A 26,638-nucleotide genomic window follows, 5' to 3' on the forward strand; every position below is an offset into this window, starting at 1 on the left:
TTATTTTTTATTTAAATAAACTCTTGGAGCACTCCCTGGAGGTCCAGTGGTTAGGACTCCGCGCTTTCACCGCAAAGGGCCTGGGTTCAATCCCCGGTCGGGGAACTAGGATCCCACAAACCGCATGGCGTGGCCCATGTAAATAGATACCTAAATAAACTTTTTATTTTAGAATAGTTTTAGACTTACAGAAAAGTTGCAAAGATAGAACCAAGAGTTGCTGTGTACCCCTCACCCAGTTTCCTCTGTTGTTTATGTGTTCCATTGGCGTGTACATTTATCATAACTAACGATGATGATTAACTAAAGTCCACTTCTGACTCTGATTCCTTAGTTTTTCCCTAATGTCTTTTCTCCATTCCAGAATCCCATCCAGTATGCCACACTACGTCTAGTGCTTGGGGCTATGACATTCTCTTAGACTTTCCCTATCTGGGGTGACCTTGCCGGTTTGGAGGGGTCCTGGTCAGGCATTTTGTAGGAAGCCCCTCGACTGGGATTTATCAGCATGTCATACCAAGGGTACATGCCATCGGCGCGATATCCCTGAAGATGTTAACCTTGATCATTTGACTGGTCAGGCGTCACCCTCTTTCCAAACTGTGCTCATCAGAAGGAAGTTGCCAAGCACAGCCCACGCTTAGGGAGTGAGGCGTTTTCCCTTCATTGCTTGGAATTCTCTACTGCAGACTTCCGATCAATGTGTTCGGCTACTGCACTTCCATCACCCGCTGCTGTGTCCAAGGACTAAGGGCAGAAGTCGCCCTGTCACGGTCACTGGGGACATTTTCTTTCAGCCAGGCTGCTGCTGAGAGCTTCCCGTGGTTTATCGCACAGAATTCTGAGAGCAGCCCTAGGAAATTGATTCAGCTGATAGTTCCTTTTTACCAAGGAGGATGCCAAAGGTCGGAGAGCCTAGCCTCCCAATTCTCAACTCTCATTTCTAACCATTTACTTGACTTGAATACACCCAGCCATCTCGAACCTCATATGGCCAAAACAGAACTCTCCATGTCCCTCGCTCCTCCCCAGTCTTAGTAGGTAGCACCAGTATCCATCCTATTACTCAAGCCAGCAACCAACGAGCCAGCCTCTGTTCTCTTGGCAACTCCTGTCCATGCTGCCTCCCAGGCGCCTCACTCCCCTGCTAGAGGCCTTCAGTGAGCGGCTTCCTAATGCCGTCGAATACAGCTGCCCAACCCCTCGGTCCTTCAGCCTGCACGTCTCCCCGCCCCACCTCTCCAATTTCACTTTGAGTAGCTCCGCCCCCCCGAGTGCTCACCACCCTCGGGCCACGCCTGAACTTAAGGGCAATCAGATCCCTCCCCCTCTCTCCACCTTGTACGCTCTCCCTGGCCCGCCGAGCGCCCCCTTTTCCTTTAGGATGCAGCCTGCACATCACCTCCTCATTGCCCCAAACCCCACTGTTAGTCTCTACCTCGGCCCTTTCTTCAGTCGGGACGTCCACTGCCACCTGCAGTAAACGTCTGTACCACGTTAGAAGGAGAGCTCCAGGGAGGGCAGGGACTCAGGCTGCCTCACTGCTGTGTCCCCAGCCCCCATCACTCTGGCACAAGGCAGACGCTCAAAGACCAGATAAATGAATGAGCAAGGGGGAAAGTCACTTGTCTGACACACTCAGAGTGGCCAGGAAGGAGCCAGATTTCTAACCCAGGTCATCGGACTCCAGACCATCTCTCAAGGCCCTGCTCAGATCCCAACTCGCCAACCCTCCATCCGACCTACGTGTATTAAGTTCCTACCGTGGGCCAGTTCCTGTCCTAGGTAGGATGAATCTAGGGCTGGGTCTTTACCTATACCTATAAGGAAACTCTGAGCCTCTCAGGGGAGACAGACAAATAGACAACCGCCACAGAGCATGAAAGTTTGCTTGGGAGCACACGGGAGGGGCAGCTAAGCCAGCCTGGGAAGGGCTGTACAAGAAGGTGTCTCAAAGGAAACGACGACCGACATGACAGGTGTTCTGGTGCAGGAGATAGCAAAACTAGAGATAAGACAGAGTCTGGCCTATTCTGAGACTCACACGTGCTTTAGTGGGGCTGAAAGCGGTGGCGAGTGATGGGGCAGAAGAGAAAGGAAGCGGCCAGAGCACTGAGGAGCCTTGTAGATATTATTGTTACTACGCTGAGCCAGAGCAAGGACTGTGTAATTTATCATGAGATCAGTGGGAGCCAATAAAGGGTTTTAGGCAGAAAAACGAGATGACAGAATTTATTTATTTATATTTATTTAGGTTGCGCCGGGTCTTAGTTGCAGCAGGCGGGCTCCTTTAGTTGTGGCTCGAGGGCTCCTTAGTTGTGGCATGCGAACTCTTAGTTGCGGCATGCTTGTGGGATCTAGTTCCCTGGCCAGGGATCGAACCCGGGCCCCCTGCATTGGGAGCGCAGAGTCTTAACCGCTGCGCCATCAGGGAAGTCCCTGAGATGATAGAATTTAGAAAGATCACCTTGCTACAACATGTTGGAGGAAATAAGAGTGAAAACCGGAGGAGTTCGAAGGGTGTGGCAGCAATTTAGAAAAGATGTGATGAAGACATAGACTAAGGTAAGGGTAGAAGAGGAGGTGGAGGAAAATGGAGACTTGAGTCCTATTTAAGAGGCAGAATCGAGGTGCAGGTGGCTGGTTAGAAAACTGGGTCGAAGGAGAGAGAGTCGAGGATGGGGACTGGCCGTCTGCTGGGTGAACGGGCCGATGGTGGAACACCCCTGGAGGAGATTTGGGTGGGAGATGGTGGGTTTAGGGCAAGGTGGGCGTGTGCTATTCAGAGGTGGAGTTGAACATGTAGGTCTGGATGGAGTGCAGGGGAGTTCTCCGGGCTGGATGGAGATCTGAGCACCCTTAGCATGTAGAAGAGCCGATCTTCGGGAGACGGTGAGATGGATCCTGGCCGGGCTGAGCTCCCCCTGTCCTGACCACGGAGGGCACCTACTGCCAGCACCAAACATCTCAGCACTTGTTATCTTCAGACTCGCCTATTTGCTGCCTCATTTGTCCCTCACTTTCAATCGGAATGTGTTTTCCCTCCAACGACACCCTAAGCAGAGACTGCCCTATATTTCATGTATTTTCTCCCCACCCTCCATTCACTAGCACAGGGTCTGTCAAATAGTAAACTTGATGATACTAATGATAATAACTATTAGTAACAGTGTCTGTTATGTAGAGGGCGTAATGTTAAGGTCTTAACTCTGCTACTTTATTCCGTTCTCTTGAGGACCCAACAAGGTAGGTATCAGGAACCCTCATTTTACAGATGAGGAAGCAGATGAAGTTGCAGCACATGCTTAAAGCTCCCCAGCCAGCAAACGGAGAAACGCAGCTCTGGACGCATCTGAGTCTGCCCCCAAAGCCTGTGTGCCCTCCCGCTAAGCAGGACACGGACCCTTCCAGTCTGGCTGGGAGGCCACAAGGAAGAGAGGGTGCAGAATTGCCCCGTGGCTGCCAGGACAGGAACCAAAAGCCTCTCAGGGGAGCTCTGAGCAGACTTGATTCTTAGCTCAGTGGCAGAAAAACTGGCAACCAGAACCAAAACTGGCACCTTGTGTTCAAGGTGAAACAGCTCCTCAGGAAGAGGTGAGCTGCCCGTCATGGTCATGGTGGAGGGGTTGCATGAGACATAGTCTTTAAGGAACCTCCAATCTTGAGCGCTTATGGGTGAACCTGCTGATGTTTCTCTTTTTCTTGGCTGTGCCATGCAGCCTGCAGGATCTTAGTTCCCCGACCAGGGGTCGAACCCGTGGCCCCTGCAGTGGAAACGCGGAGTCTTAACCACTGGACCGCCAGGGACGTCCCGACCTGCTGATGTTTCAAGGGGGATGATATGCTTGGGAAAAGCGCCCACCCCCACCCCCACTTCAAAGAAAAGGCATGAAGCTAGCCAAGGGAAAAAGATTGACTTAAGAAAGCAGATTTCAGTGCTTCCAAGGATCCAAGGGGAAGGGGTGGGAGTGATTTTCAGGGGGAAACCATGTTGAAAGTAGCGAGAACAACTTCCGCAGACATGTGACAGGCGGAGGCAAGCTGGTGAGCTCCGTGGAAAATGGCGTAAGAATCACCATTGGGCATGGGCTCCTTCCTTTCTTCTCCATTAACTGAGCACCCGTCAGCAGCCTGGCACCAGACCAGCAGCTGCGGGGCGGGGGGTCGGGTAGTGGGGAGCAGAGCAGGGTGAAGTAACAGTCCCTTCCCTTGGGAGAGCACGGTGTAATCCTCAGAGACAAGATAAAAAGCCGAGTGGCTAAAAAGATTGAACACATGCAAGGTTACGAACTGAAAGCAAGATAAGAGCCTGAGAACCCGGCAGGGAAGGCCCAGCCTTCCCTCTGCCTGACACACAGGGAGGAGCAGGGCCAGCCGCCTAAAGAGAACCACAAAGAAACCACGGAAGCCTAAGGCTAGCAGAAAAGCTGGAACAGGAACCCAGCAAAAGTCATAAAGGGAGACTGAAAAATGTTCTCTCCGTTTACCTGGAAAAAGGTGATAAAAGGAATGTGCTCCTTTAGTAGAAAGCCCGGGTTGTTAGAAAGGTTAGAAAGCCCGGGCTTTGTGTTTGAGCCCGAGTGTGCGTGGTGTGCATGTCTGTACGTGGGCCTGTAACCCATGCACGTGGAGGTGTGAGTGTGGCACGTGGGCGTTCAGTGCCCCTGGGTGAACCTGCGTGAGGCCGTGTGTTGAGGGTGCGTGCGTCTGTGCTTCGTGTGGCTGTGAACAAGCAACGTGACCTCGGTCCTCTTGACCTCTACTCTGTGGGGTCAGTCTCCCTTACACACTGGGACAAAATGATGTGGACTCTGGATTGGAGAAGGACACAGTGGTCACCTCGTGCAGCCACCTTCCCCTCTTTGGGCCTCACTTTCCGTACTTGTAAAACAAGGACATTGCAGCATTGGCTTTCAACTCAGGGAGCACATCATGGGCGCCGCTGAAGTTTCAAAATAATGAGATGCCCGGGACCCACTCCGGCACTACTGAATCCCAATCTCTAGGAGAGCCTTCTAACAAAGTTCCTTCCCAAGAGGTTCTGAAACCTAGCCTTGTTAAGAACAGCAAAGGTGCCCTGGGCTCCAGATTCCATTTCCTCCCCATGAATTTGCCAGCAAGCTGGGCGTGCATTCATGGTATGATGGAGTCTGTTTGCACAAAGGCAGGCTTATCGCACCGCAGCCAGTGCAACTGTGGGAGGTAGGGCCCTGTGTAGGCTAAAGACCTCGAACGCAAAAGACTCCAACCTTTAGGGTCCTGGATGAAAACTGACCGGATGAAACTAACAAAGATAAACACAAGCTCTGGACTGAGGCAAACAAGGTAATCGGCAGACACAGGAAACTGGCAACAGCAGGTGCTTCGGGGGAAGGCAGCTGCATGACTGAGGACAGTGGTCAGTGAGAAAGAGCTACATTTCACGGTAACTTGTATATGCCTTTTGAAGGTTGCATCCTGTGAATGTATCAACTGTCTTTAAAAAATCACTGGGAGGGACTTCCCTAGCCGTCTAGTGGTTAAGACTCCGAGCTTCCAATGCAGGGGGTGCAGTTTGATCCCTGGCGGGGGAACTAAGAGCCCACATGCTGTGTGGCGCGGCCAAAAAACCCAAAAAAATCCCTGGGAAAATATCACTGGCAGAAGCACAGAATCGGCAGAAGAACCTGGCTGGATATGAGTGGGATGTACGCGATCTAGGGTTTTAGCTGACAAGCTTACCCTGAGCAGACACCGTACCGTGGCTGTCAAAGTCAACCTGACTTTCAGCTTCACGGTGGACAGGTGGTGTCCTCCTTAGCGGGGGACTATCCCTCTGTGATCTGTGCAGTTCACTCCCTGTCTGGATCCCTGCGCCCTGGACTGAGCACCACATTCGGAGTAGTGTCTGGACTGACACGCTGAGCCACACCCAGAAAAGAGAAATCGGCAGGGGGAAGGGTCGGAAACTGCACAGGAGTGGGTGAAGGGACCCAGATTGTCATCCCAGCCAGGGGGAACACTGTGTGGGGCACCATCACTGTCTCCAAATATCTGCATTGGCAAAAGGGAGCAGACTGTCCTTCCTGAGGACAGAGCTTCAGTTTGGTGTGGGCAGGTCCTCTGGGGGCTAAGGAAAAGCTTGCTAACTTTTAGAGCCATCTCACGGCAGAATGTAGTGGGCTCCCTGTCACAGGACATACTCGAGCTGCCGGGGTGCCGGACCGTCTCTCTGTCAGAGATCATGCCGAGGGGATTCTCACATCCACCAGGACACTGAACCGGGTACAGTCTGAGTCTGAACCCACCCTGACTCATGAGGAACGCCCCAGGCCCTGGATACCAGTGCCAGGCCTTGCTTGGCAGGTTTTGTCTCTCAGGGTGGTTATCCTGCTGTTACCCACTGGGATGTCGACCTAGAAGCAGCGCAGGTAGAGCTAGGGTAGCCAGCAACCCAGGGCTGCAGAGCGCCAGACCCAACCTGGGCCAAAAGGTGCTCCCTTCTGCCTTTAAAAAAAACCAGCATTTACTGAGTGCTGCTATGTGGTGGCCAAGAGCTACTCTGAGAGTGAACAAGACGGGCAGATCTTGGCCTGCATTCTAGGGAGGAGACAGAAACTGACAAGGAAAATGTTAGCAGGAGTAAATGCTACAGAGAGAATTAAATGTGTGCTTGAAATGGGCTGGAGGGCTGCTCCACATAGGGGGTGGGGAATCAGGGAAGGGCTCTGGGAGGAGATGACGTCCTCATCACCTTGTCCTGATCATCCGGCGCACAGGGTCACGAGTCTGTTTCGGCCTATGCCCAACTGCCCCTTGCCATCCTTTTCTCCCTCACGGCCGGAAGCCTCCGTCCCTTCCTCCCAAGAAGCAGCCCTAAGATGCCGAGAATCCCCTACTGGGACAAGGACAGCTCCGAAGGATTTGGGTGGGGCATAACCACTCTCTAGAGACAAATGAGCCTGGGGTCAGATCCGTGAGATTGGGATAATAGCAGTGCCCGCTTTATCCGGTCTTTGCAAGCATTAAATGTGTCATCGCACTTAAGGCATCCAAGCGCCCCGCACACAGTAAGCGCTCAGAAAGTGGCAACTACCTCAATAAATGTCAATAAATGTCAACTGTCTCGTTCTGGACCCTGAGGAGGCCGGGCCTTCTCCCTGGGCCCCAGTTTCTTCCGCCGCCCTCTCTGGCAGCGGTACAGGGCAAGTTCAGGTGCACATCCTCCCCAGGTTGGGCACATCCTCCCCAGGCTGTCCACACAGCTGCTGCCTCGGGGCGGGTTACAGCGGAGGAACCCGATGCCGCAGGAGAGTGGGAGGTGGCCGCTATGAACCTAAGCTTCGGGCAAGCCCACGCCCGGCGCCTCAATGACCACGCCCCATCCCCGGAGGCCACGCCCCCGGATCCCTTCCCCTTGCCTGGAGTGGGCCCGGCCGGCTTGCTCCTTTAAGGCAGCCAGCGGGCCGAGAAGAGTGTTTAGCCCCCTCCGACGCCGCCAAGGTACGGGCTTCACCTTTAAGGCGGCGCAAGGACTGCTGGGAAGGCCGGCGGGATGGAGGCGGTGGGACCTGCTCACGGCTGCTGGTCCGGGTGAAGCGGGGCGGGAGCCGGAGCTGGAGCGGGAGGCGGGCCCGAGCGGGAGACGCAGGTCCACGCGGGCCGATCGGGCCGGGAGAGGGGGGGCTCTGGGTCGGCCTAGGGGAGGGGTCGTCTTGGGCGCGGCCTGTGAGCGGGCCAGGCCACCCCGCGGGGAGGGGGCGCGGTCCTGGGTGGCCGGGGGCGGGAGCTCGGCCTTTTCAGGGGAGGGGTCCGCAGGATGTCGTGCTGGCCTATGGGGCGCGGCCTGGGGGGAGGGGGGAACGAAGAACCCGAGATCTCAGCTCCTTAGGGGAAGGGTCTCCCCAGGGTCGAGCTGCCCAGGAGGAGGGGCTCTGTGGCTCGGCCAGCCTGTTGGGAAGGGGGCTGCCCGAGGGGGGGGCTGGGGCCGGATCTCCCAGAGGGACGGTGACCCCGCACGGGAGTGAACCCCCCAAGATCCCCGTAGGTCCATCCTCTGGCGCGCCCTGCTCTGGCTAAGGGAGTCTCCAGGGAAGCCCCGAGACTGGGTCGCCTAAGCCGGCCTGAGCCAGTGGTCTGGGCCGAATCCGGGTCCAGCCTCGCCGGTCGCACCGCATTGCGTCTCCCGGGCCAAGACGAGCCGGGCGCGCCCCCTGTAGGCCGAGCGCGGGCACGGTGCGGGCTGCTGCCTGGGGGACGGGGCACCCCGGGGACCCAGGCATCCGGGGACCCTAGGTGTTTACCTAATCCGGGGCGGACGGCGGCGTGGCCCCAGGCCCAGCACCCCCTGCCCGCCCTCTCGCCTTCACAGGCGGCACGGCGATGGCCACGATGGTGCTTCCTCGGGAGGAGAAGCTGAGCCAGGATGAGATCGTGCTGGGCACCAAGGCCGTTATCCAAGGGCTAGAGACCCTGCGCGGGGAGCATCGTGCCCTTCTCGCTCCCCTCGTCGCTCATGAAGCTGGTGAGGCAGAGCCCGGCTCACAGGAGCGCTGTGTCCTCCTGCGCCGCTCCCTGGAGGCCATCGAACTGGGGCTGGGGGAGGCCCAGGTAGGCTGGTCTGGGGTGCTGAGGAGGGAGGTCATGGGAGGGATGGAGCCTTCCAGAGGAATCCTGGCAATGTAGTAACAGAAGCAGAAGGGAAGGAAGAATCTGTCCCCTGGAGCCTCATGGTAGGATCCCAGTAAATATCTGTTGAAGAAATGGATGGGCTCTGGAGACCCCGGCCGTGCCTGGCCCCAGGAGAGCCTGATCATCTGGCTTCTCTGCTAGGTAGCAGACACTGCATGGCCTAAAAAAACAGAGGAAATCCTTAAGGATCCCCCCATTCATTCTTCTATTCATTTGTTAACAGGTAAGTTATCAAGTGCCTACTATGTGCCTGGCAATGTGTTAGGTGCCAGGGCTACAGGTCCAACAAGACAGACGAGATCCCTGCCCTAGTCCGATAGGAAGAGAGTCAGAAATACACATATGTTTATTCAATATTATGATAATAATATTTTTTCTTTTCCAAAGAAAAAAACAAGATCTTGTGATAGCCTTAGCTATTGGTCAAGCAAGACTTCTGAGGAAATGACATTTAAATCAAGACCTGAGGGAAGGAATGAACCAGCCTCCAGAGAAAGGAGGAAAGTGAGAGGTTGCATGTACAAAGGTCCTGAAGTGGAAAAGATCTTGTTGTGGAGGGAGAACTGAGAGACCTGTCTAACTGGAGCTTCGTGAGGAAAGAGAGGGACAGAAAAGGCCTGCGGAGAAGGCAGGGACCAGATCATGCTGTGCCTTATTAGTTTGGCTTTTATTCTCAGGAAATCAGGAAGCCTTTGGAGGGTTTAAGCAGTAAAGGGACACAGTCTGGCTTAGGTTTTAAAAACTCTCTCTGGCTGAGGGGTGGAGAATGAACGATTGTGGGTCAGGGTGGAAGGAGGTAGCAGGTGTTAGGAAGCCACTGCTAGAATTCCAACGAGAAATGGTGGGTTGGGCCATGAGGGTAGTAAGAAGGGGGTCAGTCCTAGACGTTCTGGAAGTAGGTCCAGTAGGGCCTGGGGATGGACTAAAGGAGACAGAGAGGGGCAGGGAAAGTCCCAGGTTTGTGGTTTGAGGAAATTCAGAGGAGGAGAGAGCCTGGATGGGTCAGGAGTTCTGTTTGGGCCCTCTTAAGTTGGGGCTGCCGGGATGACATGAAGACGGAGCTATCCAGGAGGTGCTGGGGTGTTACAAGGAGTTAGACTCTCGGGCAGAGAGTCTTGGCCCACTCAGATCTTGGCTGAGACATTGCCTGGCTCTGTGAATCCTGGGCAGGTGGTATCATCTTGGTTTCCTTGTTTTTAAAATAGGGATCGTGCCATCTGCCGTAAATACTTCCAGGCTGTTTAGGATATTTTTTAAAAATAGCTAGTGGTTGTGAAAACACCTGTCACTTAGGCGTTTGCTAATCAACTAGAAAGCACGGGGTCCCAGACTGCCTGGCTCTCTGGGAGGGCACCGTGTCGGGCATTCACTCCTCGGCCGGCTGACTGCCAGCTACGGAGGTGAACACACCAGGGCCCCCTCCCAGTGTATACAGGCACAGATGGACAACAGAATGGCATGGAGGCGGGGGAGGTGCCGTGCTTTCCGGGGGCTGAGGGCATGAGAGGCTTCACTGCAGAAATGACCCTGACCATGAAGGACGGAGAAAGGGTAGAGTCTAGGCAAGGCCCCAAGGCGGGAAGAGCCTGGAAGCTCAGGAAAGGAGTCGTGGAGTTTGGGGAGAGGGATGGGGGCTGAGGCTGAGGCCTCTGGGTCCCCTTACCTGCCCCTGTGGTTTTCCAGACACTGCGGGTTTAGGACACACACCCCCTTCCCTCCCTGGGAGCTGCAGGAGGACAGGGGCTGCCCTGGCTCCTTGGCAGAAGTCAGGATGGGGTCTTTCGGTAGCCCTTCAGTCGTCTATCAGGGTCTTTGGGAAAGCGCTAGCCCTGGGCCGGGGGCAGCGGTATAGTGGCTCTGGCTACAGGGCTTGAGTACAACTCCTAGGAGAGACAGGAAACGAGTGGACGGCTCGGGGAAAGGGCAGCACCCCAGCTAGTGCTCTTCATGATCTGAACAACCCCACGAGGTGGGAACTGGACCATCGATATGGAGGACTAGCTGGAGGCCCAGGCAATGGGATGGGCTATTTCAGAGTCTAGCCCAGCCAGCCTGGGAGCCCAGGGCTCCTGACCACAGAAGGAAGGACTTAGGAATCCCCAAGCCTCCTGGTTTCAGGTCTCAGGCTATGTTGGTCTGTTTGGGGCCCTGGGGCAAAACTCCCCTGATGAGAGGAGAACTTCGGGGCCCACAGCCCTGCAGCTCCTCCGGGCCTGGCTCTTCTCTGGGGCCCAGGCTGCGGGGGTCAGCAGGGCTCTGACCTCCGTTCCGGCTGGCCGCCGCAGGTGATCTTGGCGCTGTCGAGCCACCTGGGGGCTGTAGAGTCGGAGAAGCAGAAGCTGCGAGCTCAGGTTCGGCGCCTGGTGCAGGAAAACCAGTGGCTGCGAGAGGAGCTGGCAGGGACGCAGCAGAAGCTGCAGCGCAGCGAGCAGGCCGTGGCCCAGCTCGAGGAGGAGAAGCAGCACTTGCTGTTCATGAGCCAGATCCGCAAGCTGGACGAGGACACCTCGGCCAGCGTAAGCCCTACCGCAGCCGCTGGGCGGGGGTGGGGGGCGGCAGGGAGCCGACGCTGCTCCGACCCAGCCCGCCGACCCCCCGGGCCGCCTCCCTCCCTGACGCCCATCCCGTCTTCCTCCCCAGGAGGAGAAGGGGGACGTCCCCAAAGACTCTCTGGATGACCTGTTCCCCAGTGAGGAGGAGCAGAGCCCAGGTGCGGAGGGGCAGCTGGCTCTGGGGGCGGAAAGGAGGGCTGTGTGAACTCCTGGTCCTTGGGACCCAGAGGTCACAGAAAACAAGGTCTGAGTGGCTGCCGTGTTCTTTCCTGCCTCGTTTCTGATGATAACATCCCAGCATTAGAGCTGAAAAGGCAGGTGTCACATGTTGCTTCTCTCATCTCCCACGTGCTGTGAGGAGCAGGCATCACAGTTCAGAGCTTTGGAGCGGTCCGGCCTGGGTGCGAGCCCCGCTCTGCCTCCACTTGCTCTGGGACCACTGGTAGAGTTTCTCTCCTCTCGGAGCCTCTGCTGAGGGTTAAAGGAGGACCCACGCACAGTGCTGATCCCCGGGCCCGTACTGGCCTTGCTGATCGTGTGGCCTGTGTATCAGAGCCTCTCTTCTGCACGTGAGGAGGTTGAGGCTCGGGGATTAGGCGACTTGCTCTGGGACACAACAGCTTGAAGTACCGGAGTTGGGACTCTACCCGCTCTTTTTGTGGGGTGACTAGACCCACTCTACAGATGGGGAAACTGAGAGCTAATGGTGACTTGCCCGGGGCCACGTGTGAGGTCGGTCAAAGGTATGGCAGGCATGTGCCGGCCCAGCTCAGGGGGCACTTGGTACATCTGACCTCCCGCCCTTGGCTTTGCAGCCCCCAGTCCGGGAGGAGGAGATGTGGCTGCCCAGCACGGGGGCTATGAAATCCCGGCGCGGCTCCGCACCCTGCACAATCTGGTGATCCAGTACGCCTCTCAGGGCCGCTATGAGGTGGCCGTGCCACTCTGCAAGCAGGCCCTCGAGGACCTGGAGAAGACGTCAGGCCACGACCACCCTGACGTGGCCACCATGCTCAACATCCTGGCGCTGGTCTATCGGTGAGGGCTCCTCCGGCTTCGGTCACCCAGGGGAGCATTCTTCCTGAAGGCTCCAGCCCTGGTCACAAATCCTCAGTGCCTGCAGTGGGCCAGGACTCGGGTCCCACCAAGCAGTTGGGTGACAGAGAAAGAAGGATCTTGTCCCTGGAGAGGGCTAAGCCCACAGGGTGCCTGAGCTATAGACATGAATATGCCTCAGTCTAGTGGTGGACAAAGGCTTGGACATAACCAGGGAGGGGACGGCACACGAGGATGCCGGGGGCACACCTCCAGGCACCAAGGCTTGAGGAGGGCTTTTGGTGAAAGTTGAGTTTGCCCAGAGCACAGGAGGGTCGGAGAAGGTCTCCTTGGCAGAAAGGACACCATGAGCAGAGGCCCTGGGGAACAGAGGACAAGGTGCACTGGGCAGGGGCAGTGAGGGTGGGATCTGGGGGAGTCCGGCTCATACCCCAGCACTGCACGCCCTTCCTCCACAAAGCCCCCCCAAGCCAGAGAGCGGGGGCTGACCACGTCTCCCCACGTTCCGGGTCACACGCCATCATGCTCAGTCATTAGTAAGCATAGGAAGAGTGACCACAGGGGTCTTGGGCCACTAGGAGGAGGGCCTTGGGCTGGAGGATAACCCTCGTCGTGCTCCCACCTGCCCCCAGGGACCAGAACAAGTACAAGGAGGCTGCCCACCTGCTCAATGATGCCCTGGCCATCCGCGAGAAGACGCTGGGCAAGGACCACCCAGCCGTGAGTGAGGCTGGGTGGGAGGTGGGGGCTTCCCCTCCCCCCTGCAGCTCCCAGGTCCCGGGTCATGGAGCCTCCATTCTCCCACCCCCTAGGTGGCTGCGACACTGAACAACCTGGCGGTCCTGTATGGCAAGCGGGGCAAGTACAAGGAGGCTGAGCCCCTCTGCAAGCGGGCACTGGAGATCCGGGAGAAGGTGGGAGCAGGCAGGGCTGGGCAGGCCAGGTGGGCTGGGCCGACGGGGGATGTAGGCCGGCCCCGAGCCCAGCCACTGGCTCCCGCTCCTGTCCCAGGTTCTGGGCAAGTTTCATCCAGACGTGGCCAAGCAGCTGAGCAACCTGGCCCTGCTGTGCCAGAACCAGGGCAAAGCCGAGGAGGTGGAATACTACTACCGGCGGGCACTGGAGATCTACGCCACACGCCTTGGGCCTGACGACCCCAACGTGGCCAAGACCAAGAACAACCTGGTGTCCTGGGCTAGAGGGGGGCTGGAGGAAGCGGGAGGGGGGAGGGAGGAGAGGAAAAGGCTCAACTGCTCGCATCCTGCTCACCCTCTGGGCCCTGCCCCTCCAGGCCTCCTGCTACCTGAAACAGGGCAAGTACCAGGATGCAGAGACCCTGTACAAGGAGATCCTCACCCGCGCTCACGAGAAGGAGTTCGGCTCTGTCAGCGGTGAGCATGGCTGCTGTGTGCCCCAGCTCGCAGGCCCGCCCAGCCGTCAGCATCTAGGACGGATACCTCAGCCGGGCAGGCCTCACGCCTAGGGTCTGGCTGGTCCACAGCCACTTGTGTGCACACGTGAGCACACACACCCAACTCACACAGCCCCCTGGGAGGTTGTACCCGTGCAATGCCCTCCCTTCGCATACCCGTGCCCTCGGCCCAGAGCCTCTTCCCCTTTCTCCACTGGGCAACCCACGCTCGCCGTGAGGGCCCAGCCCAGATGTCTCCCACTCCGGGAAGCCACCTTCTGGTCCTTCACGGTCAGTCACTTCCTGCTCTGGGACCCCTCAGCCCGGCCCATCATTCAGGCCTAGCATCGTCTCGCACCGTGGGCCTGAGGTTTGCAAGGGTGTGCTCCCCCAACCCCCAGTCACAAGCCCCTCAAGCACAGGCCTGTGCCACAGGCCCCTCCCTTCCAGAGGAGCGTCAGTCATGTTTTGGGTCTGTTTCTTGTCGATTCATTCATTCAATGAAGCCCAACCCTGGTCCTTCTTGAGTACCCCTGACCTCCTCCCAGACCCCAGTCATGTGTCCAGCCCAACCAGGAGAGGCCCACATGAGAGGCTGGTGACAGCCCCCTCTCTCCCTCCAGGGGACAACAAGCCCATCTGGATGCACGCAGAGGAACGGGAGGAGAGCAAGGTAGCTCTGCGGGGCAGGGCCGGGGCAGATGTCTGCGGAGGGAGGATGAGGCTGGGGGTGTGTACAGGGGAGGGCCTTCTCCCACCTTCCGCTTGTCTCTCCCCCAGGATAAGCGCCGGGACAGCACCCCTTATGGGGAATATGGCAGCTGGTACAAGGCCTGTAAAGTAGACAGGTGAGGACAGGGGGGCGGGACTGCCGGGCTAGCAGAGAGCTGGGAAGCGGCATCCTGGTGGGGGGGCCGGGGCCAGGCTCCACACTCCATACTGCTCAGCCCCAGAACACACACCTCTTCTCTGTCAGCTCATCTTTCAAGGCCCAGGTCACAGGCCACCTGTCCCAAGAAGGCTTTCTGTCCCAGGAGAGCCTGATTATCTCACTCCTGGGTTTCCCAGCTTTTAGTCCTGGCGGCAACATCCCACCTAGGGCCCTCAGGTGATTCCCCAAAACAGGGGCGTCCAGGCGGACCTAGCACAGGGCCTGACACACAGGAAAGGCTCGATTTTGGTCGGCTGGATGGTTCCTCAGGGCCAGCGTGGGCTGGGTGTCAGGATGGGTAGGCCCTGGCTCCTGGGGAACACGGAGTTGGAGACCGTCCCGCTCTCCCGTCCGCAGCCCCACGGTCAACACCACGCTGCGCAGCTTGGGGGCCCTGTACCGGCGCCAGGGCAAGCTAGAAGCCGCGCACACGCTGGAAGACTGCGCCAGCCGCAGCCGCAAGCAGGTAGGGCGACAGGCACCATGGGTGTGGGCGGGGACCTGCGTGGCCCTGTGTGTGATCCAGTCAGGGCCCGTTGCTCCGCCTGATGTGCCCGCCCTCCCTCAGGGCCTGGACCCTGCAAGCCAGACCAAGGTGGTGGAGCTGCTGAAAGACGGCAGCAGTGGGCGCGGAGACCGCCGTGGCAGCCGAGACGTGCCCGCGGGTGCCGGGGCTCGGTCTGAGGCTGACCTCGAGGAGGCAGGGCCTGCAGCCGAGTGGAGCGGGGTGAGTCTAGGGGCTAGCTAGACTGGGCCAGGAGGCTGTGTAGCCGGCATGGCACAGAGACGAACCCGTCCGCCCCACAGGACGGCAGCGGCTCCTTGCGGCGCAGTGGCTCCTTCGGGAAGCTCCGAGATGCCCTGAGGCGCAGCAGTGAGATGCTGGTGAAGAAGCTGCAGGGTGGTGGCCCCCAGGAGCCCCCAAACCCCAGGTGAGCCGTCCACCCTGGTGAGCCTCTCGAGAACCCACCCCACAACCTACCAACCCCAGCTGAACTTCAGACCCTGGGTGAACTCCCTGTCTCGCTCAAGCTCCACCCACCACCAATCTCCCTTCCCATCAGCCTCCCTCCCCTGCCCCAAGCTGACCCCTTCCCCCGTCCTCCACCCGTTCCACCGTGGGCAAATCCTGACCGCCCTTTCCCCTCAGGATGAAGCGGGCCAGTTCCCTCAACTTCCTCAACAAGAGTGTGGAAGAGCCAGTCCAGGTACCGGTGGGTAGTTGTGGGCGCTGGGCAGCCGAGGCCCCGGGCCCAGGCCTGCATGTCCTGTGTACTTGCCGAGCTTCTCAAGCATGTCTGTTCATCCAGCCACACTTCCTGTCTCCATCCCAGGCCTGGCTTTGGGCTGGACCCTGGGGAGACACATGAGGGAAACTCAGCTCCTGCCTGCGAGCGGCCAGTGGCAGCACAGTAACTGTGGAGGAGGGTGGGAGTGTCAGGCCCCTTCGGGCCAGGGAAGCGCGCACTGGCGGCAGCTCGAGGCTGAGCCACCTGCCCCTCTGCCCGCAGCCTGGAGGCACAGGCCTCTCTGATAGCCGCACCCTCAGCTCCAGCTCCATGGACCTCTCCCGACGAAGCTCCCTTGTGGGCTAATCCTGAAGGGGCAGCCGGTCGCTAGAGCCTCCAGCCGGCACCATCCCCACCCCAGCCCTGCGCATGGGCCTGCTGCTTGCCCCTCCTGTCTCTCCCAAGGACCCCTGTCTTTTCTGTTCGATCTCAGGGTAACCTCCTCCCTTGTCATCTCAGCCTGAGCCCTGGAGGCTGGGCCTGCCCGCTCCAGCTCTACCCCTTATTTATTCCTTCTAGCAGGGCCCCCTCTTCCCTAGGTTCAGGGCCAGCGGAGGGGCTGGCCGGGGTCTCCAAAGGTAGACAGAGGCTCAGTGGCCCCCCCCTCCGCAGACCCCAAACCCAAGAACACTAAGCACCTGCCGTCCCTTCAGCACCCTGCCCTGCCCCGGCCGTTGCTTCTGTATATAGAGAAATAAGTTATTGGCCGCACTCCTCCCCTCAGTCCTTGGTACTATCCGGCCTCCCCTCACCCCACCTTCTCTAGTGGTACCGCCCAGGCCTTAATCACCCCCATTCCGCGCGGTGGTATCTCCCAGGCTCCACATCTCAGGGGCGGTGCCTCCCCAAAGGGTTCCCTGGGCATTCTCGCATTCCTCCCGGCCTCTGAATGGTGCGCCCTGCCCCGTGCCCCAGGACGGAGAGCCCACCCCCTGTCCGTCCTCTCACCGCCGGGCTCTGCCCCGCAGCCCGGTCTTATGCACTGCCCGGCCCGCCCGGCCCGCCCAGGCTGGGCCTGACCCCGCCCTGGGCACCGCCCGTAGAGCCATCCTGCCACGCCTCCTCCCACGCCTACAGCTTCTTGCTAGGGGCAGTGATGGACACCTGTGGCAGGAGGGGCTGCCCCAGTTGGGAGGTGAGGCGGTCGCTCTCTATTTTCAAATGTTGCTGTAGAAATAAAGACGGTTTGACTCTGAGCTGGGCTTGTTTTGGGGCGGAGCCCGAGGGCTCCTAACGTCTCTACGTCTCTACATTGGGGTTGGGGACAGGAGAGGCTGCGAGTGAGTGTGTGTGTGTGTGTGGGTGGGTGGCTCGCTCACGTCTAGTCCCCAGCTGCTGCAACCCAGATAGGCTTCTATCCCGGAGTTGTTCGGGAGCCCCACAGATTCAGGATGTTTTTCTAACAACCTTCATCTCTGAGATTCTGGAGACCACGGACTTTGATCGAGCTTTGCCCCTTACCAAGCTGTTAGACCTTGAGCGAGTTACCGAGTCTCGATTTTTTCATCTATAAAATGTGGGTGACACCTTCTTCCTGGGGTTGCTGCTGGGAGTTAGGAGCGCCAGCACACGAAGAACCCTGGATAAATGAACTTTTACTAACGCTGCGGGGAGTGGAAGGATGAATGCCTCTGTCAGACAGACGTGAAACGTGTCAACGCCAGCACTAACTTGAGGATCTAACGCCGGGACGCTGTCAGGCTCCCGAGCGCGGTCCTCCAGCCCAGGTACTTCTAGGGAGCGAACTACAAGCTCCAGAAGGCAACGCGCGGCGGTGGTGGGGCGTGGGCTAGGATTACGCCTGCGCAGCGGGGGGCGGGGTGAGTTGCACAATGTAAGGAGACTACAAGTTCCGAGGAGCCACGCGGCGAGGTCCCAGTCCGGAGTGTTTGCGCCTGCGCGTCGCGGGCGGGGCCTCTGGGGCGGAGCGGCCACCATCTTGGAACGGGAGGCGGAGCAGAGCCGACTGGGAGCGACCGAGCGGGCCGCCGCTGCCGCCATGAACCCCGAATAGTGAGTGCGCCCCGCCCGCGCCGTCCAGCGCAGCCTCGATCCCGAGTACGGGGCTGTACGCTTACCGGGGTTGTCCGGCCCGGGTCAGGACTGCGCGGCGCCCCCACATCCGGGTCCCTCTTCCGCTGACCTCCCCCCCTCACATCCGGGTTCTGCCTCCCCCGGGGGCCCCAGAACCCCGGCTCGACGCCCCGAGTTCTTGCACCCGGGCCCGGAGACTGCGACCCCGAGGGGCACCACTTGGATCCCGAGGCATCGGCACTAGCAGGCCTTGTCGGTCAGGTGACCCCGCAGCCCCGGTCTTTCCAGGCCTCAGTTTCCCCACCTGCTGCCTGAGAGTAGCGGTCTGGGTGCTGACGACGGTCCTGGCATTGTGGAGGCCATCCCCAGAGTTTCTGGTCTCGGTCCAGATTCGGGCCCTTTAGGTCGGGTCGTACATTCTGCTCTCCAGTCCTCCCGGAATCCGGTTCCTGGGGGCTGACCCGCTGGGTAGCTTTTCCGCAGGTTCTCCCCTCCGGGGCTGCCGCTTTGCCCTTTACCTGGATCAAAGTGCCCTGCCGCTCCCAGAGGCTGGTACCCTCCCGTCCTCCCCTCACCTTTGCGCAAGCCCCCGGCGCCGCCGTCACACCCCTTCCCTTCGCCGTCACCCTGCCGAAGAAGTTTAGATGAATGTGGCATTTGCTTTCTCCCTTCCAGTGGGATTCTTTGTTCCTCAAACTTTCCTCACTTCTTGGTCACTCCCCCTACGGGTAGGTGGCCCACATCTCTGCCCCGACTTCTCATCGACAGTTTTCCCTTAGTGTCAGTTACCTTCTTCCTCTTTTGCCACTTCCTTTTTCTCCTCCAGATCCTGGCTTCAGATTTCCTTGGGGAAGGGTGAAGCTCTGAGCTGGATTATAAGGGGTAACAGAGAAGGGAACCAACAGGCTTTCACAGAGACTTTGGAGTCTGAACCTGGTTTCCAGTATTAAAGTTAACAGCTGTGTAACTTAGGGCAAGTCTCTTCCCTTCTCTGGCCTCTGGTTTCTTCATTAGTTGGGAATAACCGGCACTGACTTCATTGGACTGTTGTGAGGCTTAAATGAGATGACGCATTTGAAGTACTTAGCACAAGGCCAGGCACAAGTAGGAACTGGATCGTTTTAACTGCTATTATCATTGCCGCTTGTTGACCATCTCTTTCTGGAGGCTTCATACCAGGCTCTTTACATAGGTATTCAGTTAAGTTCTAGGCTGGGCCCTGGCTTCCACTTCTGGGGCCTCCCCTGCCAAGTCAGGTATGGCACAGGGCAGTGTAGGAGGGTTTCCCTAAATAGCCCCTACAGAACCCGAAACCATGGAGTCTATCAGGAATCAGTAGGATACCCAGCTCTGTCACCTAACTGATGTGATCCTTGGCAAGTCACGTCCCTCTCTGTGTTTCCGTTTCCTTCTCTGTAAAGTGGGAATTCAGATGCACCCCTTTGGGCCAGCTGTGTTATGGGGAGTGGTCAACCCTCCCCATCCCAGGACTTGTGGGAGGATCTTGTGAGTGCTTTAATACTCTAATCCAAGGCACACCTCACAGTGTGGGAGAATGCTGTAGTTTTGACTCCAGGATGATGGCGGGTGGGCTCCCTGCCTTCCTTCACACCTTCCCATCCTTTCTCTCCAGTGACTACCTATTTAAGCTGCTTTTGATTGGTGACTCCGGCGTGGGCAAGTCCTGCCTGCTCCTGCGATTTGCTGTAAGTAAGAAGCTTCCCATAACATCCATCTGGGGTCCTGGCTGGTGGCCAGAGGGGTAGCGGGGCCACCCAGAGAATAGTGGTTGCAAGACCTGGGAGACCAAGGATGAAGTTTCAGGACTTGCCAGCAACATATCTGACTGAACAGGGGCATAGGGCTGGCAAGTTGGGGTGCTGAGAACTGGGGCTCAGCAGTTATGAGCTCAGCTGGGGCAGGAGATTGGAGGGAGGTTTTCCAGATGGGCCTCAGACCTGTTCGCTCAGGCCATTTCACCGGTCCCTGATCTTTCAGGATGACACATACACAGAGAGCTACATCAGCACCATCGGGGTGGATTTCAAGATCCGAACCATTGAGCTGGATGGCAAAACCATCAAACTTCAGATCGTGAGTGTTGCTCCTCCCAGAATTCCTGCTGCAGAGACATCTCCCTTGGGAGGGGAGGGGCCCTGGGCATGGAGCCCAGGGCTGACCTGCCCCTCTCTCCTGCTGTCTTGTAGTGGGACACAGCTGGTCAGGAACGGTTCCGGACCATCACTTCCAGCTACTACCGGGGGGCTCACGGCATCATCGTGGTGTACGACGTCACCGACCAGGTACTCCTGGGCTCACCATCCTCCACTTTGCCTCCTCAGCCTCAGGTCTTTGGCTTTTGCTGCTTTTTACTGTTCCCGTCCTCTCTTTCTCATGCTGCCCAGAAAGGAGACTGTCCTCAGACTCATTTCACAAGGAGGGAAATAGCTGCAGACCTGGATCCTCCCCAGGCCCCTCTGCAGGGCCTTGGCAGAACCAGGCCTCACCTCCCTGTCAGACTTGCCACCTTATTCTAGACCTTCCAGGCACCTGTGTTTTGTGGGGGGGGGGGGGGGGTTAGTCAGCTGATTGGTTGCTATGCTGGGCCCGTGGCCTCCTGGGTAAAGACACTGTGGAGAAGCGATTGGAGGGCCTTACACAAGGACGTGAGGAAGCCCTGCACTCTGGGCCCAGCGTGAGCAGAGTTCTGGGAGCCCTGTGTCTGCTGTGGCAGCGTTAGTCTTGTGTCATTGGCATCGGTGGTGATGTTAACAGCGGGAAACAGTCCTGTCACGCGTTATAGTTCACAGGTTCTGTCGCAGCCCTTTGATGCTTGTAACACTCCAAAGATATGTGTGTTATGGGTCGGGGTGGTAGGACTTCCTTAGGCCTTGCATCTAGTTAAGTGGCAGAGACAGACAGCCCAGGCCTACTGCTTCTGGTTAGTCAGCTGATTGGTTGCTATGCTGGGCCCGTGGCCTCCTGGGTAAAGACACTGTGGAGAAGCGATTGGAGGGCCTTACACAAGGACGTGAGGAAGCCCTGCACTCTGGGCCCAGCGTGAGCAGAGTTCTGGGAGCCCTGTGTCTGCTGTGGCAGCGTTAGTCTTGTGTCATTGGCATCGGTGGTGATGTTAACAGCGGGAAACAGTCCTGTCACGCGTTATAGTTCACAGGTTCTGTCGCAGCCCTTTGATGCTTGTAACACTCCAAAGATATGTGTGTTATGGGTCGGGGTGGTAGGACTTCCTTAGGCCTTGCATCTAGTTAAGTGGCAGAGACAGACAGCCCAGGCCTACTGCTTCTACCCGCTTTGGCTTTTTTTAAACTTTGTTGCTTCCTGGGGGTCAGGCCCTGGGGACATGGAGATCCTTGTATCAGCCCCAGGCCAGGAGGAGTCCCTGCTCTGAGGGGCGGCTGGGCTCTGCAGCTCACCAGGGACTCGTGATGCCTCCTGGACAACAAGCCGTGGGTGAACTTTGCTCCACTCAGACAGAGGTCACCAAGGACCTCTAACCGCCAAAACTTGTGACTTCATTTCAGTTTTTGCCATGATTGATCTCTCATGGCTTTTAAGTCTGTTCTCTTCCCTCTCTTTGAAAAAGTTACTGTCTCAAGCTCTGCCACCTCCTGCTGCAGCAGATTCTCTTTTCAGTGACTTCTTACCGGTCCGTCGTATCCCGGCCCGCTGCAGCCCCAGACCCTGTGCTTCTTGCTTGCCCCAAGCCGCCTCCTGACTCTCCCTGCACAATTCTGGCCACCGTGTGGTTTGGCTTCTTGTTTTGTGATTTGTACAACTAAAGAGCTGTCACTGTGGATCTTCTCCCGTGTCCTGCATTCTGCTGGCACTTCGTGTCTGTGTTACTTTCCATGTTCACAGTGTAACCCGGTGAACTCAATGGTGGCATTCCTCTTTTCCAGATGAGGAAACACACTGAGACTTACGTTGAGTTACCTGCCCATGGCTTCACAGTCAGGAAAGGCAAAGCCCGTGTTTTGAACCCAGGGTTCTTTGCTTCCCAGCACATCCTTTCCTGCCTCTAGACCGCCTTTAGGCCATCTGCAGAGCTCCAGACCATCTGCAGAACTCAGCTTGTCTGGTGCTGGTCTCCCCATCTCTTCTTGAACTGGCTTCTGCATCCTCATCTTTATAACAGAGTCCCTGTTGGCCTGACCAGAAAACTTCCCTCCCCCATCCTGTCAGTCCCTGGGCCCCTCTGTTCTCCCCCATCATCTCTCCCAGATCCGTCCCCTCGTAATAATAGCAGTGATGACGATAATGGCATCTCTTGTTAGTTAAGCACTTGTTATGAGACAAGCCTGCATTCATTATCCCATGCTCACAACAGCCCCACCAGGAGGTACTGTTTTTTTTTTTTTTTACATTTGTAGCAAGTATTACTATCAAACTCCACTCATTGGGCCAGAGACCCTTGTGATGTTAGCGAAAAACTTGCCCCTCATGTAGCACACTACCTACACTTGTGAGTTCATCGGCCAGTGGCCTCAGGTACTGTTTTATAGAAGTGAGGAAACTGAGGTTCAGAGAAGCCAAGTGACATATCTAGGATCATACAATAAGTGGCAGAGGTGGGGCTTAACCCAGGGTGGGCTGACTCTAAATCCTGTGCTCTTCCCTGCCTCATTCCCTGGCTCAGGGCACATCTTCTCTTCCGTGGATCATTCCAGCCATCTCCCAGTTGGCCTCCGTCTCCTTGCCGGTCTGACCTGGCCTCTGCACTCCTGCCCGGACTGTCTTCCCAGAGCACAGGCGTGCTCCTGCTGTCCCCTTCCTAAGAAAACCTCTGCTGGCTCCTGCTTGTCTAAGATTTGGCCACAGGCTAAGACCCTCCCTGCTTGGGCCTGCTTCCTCTTCCTCTCCTTCTCTGCTCAGGGCCTGTGTCCCAGCAGCTTTTAGCTTTTCCCCCTCCCCAAAGACAGCACGCCCCTCCCATCCCCTCCCGTGACCCGGCGTATGTCTTCTCCTCCGCTTGCACCTTTCCCTGTCCCTCCACTGGCACCCACACGGGGGTAGTTCGTCCCTGCAGGTGTAGGTCGGCTGTAATCTCCCCGGGCAGAGATGATCCTGGAGCTCCACCAGCTCCTGCCTTCTATCCCTGCAGCGCTTGGTCGCCCTGTCTTCCATTATGTGTGCCCTAGTCTAGTCCTCCATTGTCCCCTGAGTGCTTTAGGGCAGGGCCCAGGCATGATTCCATTATTTGAACCCAGTGCCCAGCACAGGGCCCCGCCTGGGACATGGCAGGAGGTGTACGTTTGAACCCAGTGTGATCTCACCAGACCTCTGGCTCCTAAGAAGGGAAAGTGGTTCTAGCTCAAGCATATTCCTAAAAGTTCTGTCCTTTGTCGGCGTGCCAGGCGTCGGGGGGTGGGGCGCAGCAGGCTGCCGAGAGCCAGGCCGAGCGCAGAGGCTGTCGGTGCCAGAAGTAGGACAAATGTCGGGCCCTGTTCCCAGGATACCTGTCTCCCCCGTAGGCCAGGGTCTCCTCTGTGAGGATCCGCCACCTACCACTGGGCTCCAAGGTTTCAAACCTTAAAGGGATTTTAAGGCCACTGTGTGGACTTTGTATTTCTTGCTAACCTGTTATCCTTTGTTTCTGTCTTCCCTCTGGCCTCTCTCCTGATGCCATTTGCTCCCTCCACGCGGTTAGGCCTTTTCTGTGTCTTCGGGGAAACACGAGCAGCTGCGGGAAGCAGAGCTGGCTGGCCCTTGGTCTAAGCTGTTGAGGTGTCGGGGCTGTTGGTAGACAGCCGGGGCTCTGCTGGGCCTGGCTCTTGGGGTCTCAGACAGAGGAGGGCAGGAAGGAGCGCTAAGCCTGGAGGAGCTTCCTCTGGGTCCCTGAGCCCAGGGCGCCTGCCTTTCTCAGAAGCCCAGGACCGCCATCTTCCCCTCAAAACCCCTGTTCCCCAGGCCTGGCATAGGGGTGGGAGGTGGGAGGAAAGTAACTTTTGATCTGGTCCCTCTAGGAATCCTATGCCAACGTGAAGCAGTGGCTACAGGAGATCGACCGCTATGCCAGCGAGAATGTCAATAAGCTCCTGGTGGGCAACAAGAGCGACCTCACCACCAAGAAGGTGGTGGATAACACCACAGCCAAGGTGAGCAGGCCTGGGCCGGGCTGCCCGGGTGGGCTGGGGCCTGCTGCCCCTCACCTCCTCTCCCCTTCTCTTTCCTCCTCTCCCCTCATCAGGAGTTTGCAGATTCTCTGGGCATCCCCTTCCTGGAGACGAGTGCCAAGAACGCTACCAATGTCGAGCAGGCGTTCATGACTATGGCTGCTGAGATCAAAAAGCGGATGGGGCCTGGGGCAGCCTCAGGGGGTGAGCGGCCCAACCTCAAGATTGACAGCACCCCCGTGAAGCAGGCTGGTGGCGGCTGTTGCTAGGAGGGGCTCGTGGGGTGGGACCGGAGGTGGCACCTTCTCCAGATGATGCCCCTGGAGGGGGCAGGAGGTACTTCCCTCTCCCGGGGCATTTGAATCTGTGGCTTTGGGGTGTCCTGGGCTCCCCATCTCCCTCTGGCCTGTCTGCCTGCCGCCCTGAGCCCCGGTTCTGTCAGGGCCCCCAAGGGAGGACACCCAGGACCTTTGGCTGGGGTGAGGGTGCGGGCTTGCTCTGCTGCTGCCTCTGGGTGACTTTAAAAGATACCCCACCACACACCTTTGGGATGAGGGCTCTCCTCTGTCTCCCTCCCCCTGCCCCCCGTGTATGCTGCAGTGGGTTTCTCTCCTTACTCTTCTTCCTCCCCTCCCCTGCGCACCCCCCTTCCCCAGGAGCCGAGGGCCTCCCTGGCCTCTACTGCCCCTGGCTGCAGTCAGCACCTGGGGCCAGGAATGGGACCAGGGGATCCAGGACCCTGGAATGCAGGGCCCTGGGCTGGACCTCAGGACGGGCATGGGGCCACAGGGGCCCAGCAGCCCACTTTCCTCTCCTCCCTGCCTCCCCCCCACCGACACACACACTCACAGCTCGAGCCGTCCAGCTGCGGTGGGGTCTGAGCACATCTAGGGCAGGTGGGTGGGCATCCGCGCTGGGCCTGTGTCTTGAGCCCAGAGGGAGCCTGCTCCTGCCCCCCCTGCCCTGCCAGAGCCAGGCCCGTGTGCTGCCTGCCCACCGTGCCCCTTTGTCCCCAAGGCAGGCGGAGGCGGAAGGCCCACCGTGCCAGAGGCTGGGCACCAGCCTTAACCCTCACTCTGCCAGCACCTCCTCCCTTTCCCTGAGGCAGCACATCTGGCTTATTCTCCCCCTTCCGTCCCTTGGAGCCTCTGAGGGCGGATCCTCATCCCCTGTCGCTACTTCTCTGGGAATGTGGGTGCAACCCAGGGTGGGGGGGGCCTCTCCACTTAACTCCCTCCCACCCAGGATGCTAGCCCCCTGCCTCTGACACAGCTTCTTCCTGCAGAAAAGCAAACCTTTGATCTCTACCTGAGAAGCCATGTCCCTTGTGCTGTCTCTTGCCTGTCCCACCTGTGCCCTCCCCTCCAGCTTGTATTTAAGTCCCTGGGCTGCCCCTTGGGGGCCCTCCCAACTCCCAGGTTCCCCTCTGGTGTCATGTCAGGCATTTTGCAAGGAAAAGCCACTTGGGGAAAGACGGAAAGGACAAAAAATAAATAAATAAATTTCCACTGGCCCTCGGGTGAGCCGAGGGTTTTTGCAAGGAAGTTGTGGTGGCTGAGTGTGGTCTGTGGTGGGAGCTGCCTTTGGTTGGTGGGGCAGGCACTGGAGCCCTGGCCTTGGTGGGCTGCACAGGGGTACTGGCTTGGATTGTGTGTCCTAGGGTTGCTGTTGAAAGGCCTTGACCCATTTCCTGAAGCCAGGAGAGCTGCCTGCTTGTGCTTCTATGGTCTGTCCCCACGGGCCCAGCACGGTTCCGGCCGGCCGGGAGGGCTGCTGGCTGCCGTCAGTGAGCACCTGGTGAGCCGCCGCCGGCAACACCCACACAGGCGGGTCCGGGATGGGGAGTTGGGCCGCAGACCTTGTGCCCCGCTGTGTCTGGCCCGCGTCCTCTTCAGCCCCCTGGCTCAGCCCCCTCTCCCGGCTTTTTCTGGGTTCAAGCCAGGTGTCTCTGACCCCTCGGACGGTGACAAGTGCTTTGCACTTAAGACCTCGGTCCGACCTCCGTGGCCCGCGAATGAGGGCAGAGGTGCGGGCACCCGTCCGAGTGGACCGAGTGTGGCAGTGGTGGGCTCGTTGTGTGACGGGGTGGGGGGGTTATGCCAGGGATGTGCGTCCATGCTTACGTGTCCCTGAGGTTGGGGCGGGGGTGGCGCCCGGGCCGCGCTGGCGGAGGGGCGCACAGAGACCCAGCCCCGCCCCCCCGAGGCTGCTCGCACGGCGGCCCCGCCCCCGGCTCCGCCCCGCCGGCTTCGCGGGCTGGAGAGCGAGGGAGCCGCGGGCGAGGGATCGCAGGATGAGCGATTGGGGCCCGGGCAGCCGGCAGCGGACGCGCCCCCCGAGCCCATCGGCCCGCGCCCCACGGCCCCGCGGCCCCGATCCCGGCCGCGCCGCCCGCGTCCCCCGAGCCCGCGCCCGAGCCCTGCGGGCCATGCCCGGCCGGCCCTAAGCGCGGGCCGGGGGGGCGTCCCCTTGCGCCCGGGACCCGCGCTGGCGCCCCCCGGGCCGCCGCCCGGCGCGGGGGCCATGGCGTTCACCTTCGCCGCGTTCTGCTACATGCTCAC

General features: G+C 58.6%; 2 protein-coding genes and 1 non-coding gene across 5 annotated transcripts; 2 read left to right on the plus strand and 1 right to left on the minus strand.

Moving 5' to 3' along the window:
- The first annotated feature begins 7,527 nt into the window (after window positions 1-7,527).
- KLC2 (kinesin light chain 2) lies at window positions 7,528-17,105 on the plus strand. Of its 3 annotated transcripts, none has more exons than XM_024133375.2 (16): window positions 7,528-7,630; window positions 8,315-8,589; window positions 10,956-11,186; window positions 11,311-11,380; window positions 12,038-12,260; window positions 12,911-12,998; window positions 13,091-13,192; window positions 13,290-13,463; window positions 13,570-13,669; window positions 14,313-14,362; window positions 14,470-14,537; window positions 14,978-15,086; window positions 15,189-15,347; window positions 15,428-15,552; window positions 15,771-15,834; window positions 16,132-17,105. In XM_024133375.2, the coding sequence occupies exons 2-16, from the start codon at window positions 8,362-8,364 to the stop codon at window positions 16,213-16,215; spliced, it is 1,875 nt and encodes a 624-aa protein (XP_023989143.1). In that variant the 5' UTR covers window positions 7,528-7,630; window positions 8,315-8,361; the 3' UTR covers window positions 16,216-17,105. The 3 variants fall into 3 exon arrangements, with proteins under 3 accessions (XP_023989143.1, XP_028339387.1, XP_023989144.1); XM_028483586.1 differs by having other exon boundaries at window positions 15,771-15,828; XM_024133376.3 differs by lacking the exon at window positions 7,528-7,630 and having other exon boundaries at window positions 7,959-8,589; window positions 15,771-15,828.
- Window positions 17,106-17,806: 701 nt separating this feature from the next.
- Window positions 17,807-25,621, plus strand: RAB1B (RAB1B, member RAS oncogene family). The gene is made up of 6 exons (XM_007128226.4): window positions 17,807-17,922; window positions 19,577-19,649; window positions 19,942-20,037; window positions 20,151-20,246; window positions 23,928-24,059; window positions 24,152-25,621. Exons 1-6 carry the CDS (start codon window positions 17,909-17,911, stop codon window positions 24,344-24,346), a joined length of 606 nt encoding a protein of 201 aa, XP_007128288.1. The 5' UTR covers window positions 17,807-17,908; the 3' UTR covers window positions 24,347-25,621.
- Window positions 22,327-22,477, minus strand: LOC112067480 (small nucleolar RNA SNORA62/SNORA6 family). Its single transcript, XR_002893299.1, has one exon. It is a non-coding gene; the product is annotated as a small nucleolar RNA SNORA62/SNORA6 family (small nucleolar RNA).
- Window positions 25,622-26,638: the final 1,017 nt, after the last annotated feature.

The sequence above is a fragment of the Physeter macrocephalus genome, unplaced genomic scaffold (genome assembly GCF_002837175.3).
Source record: "Physeter macrocephalus isolate SW-GA unplaced genomic scaffold, ASM283717v5 random_48, whole genome shotgun sequence".
Lineage (NCBI taxonomy): Eukaryota > Metazoa > Chordata > Mammalia > Artiodactyla > Physeteridae > Physeter > Physeter macrocephalus.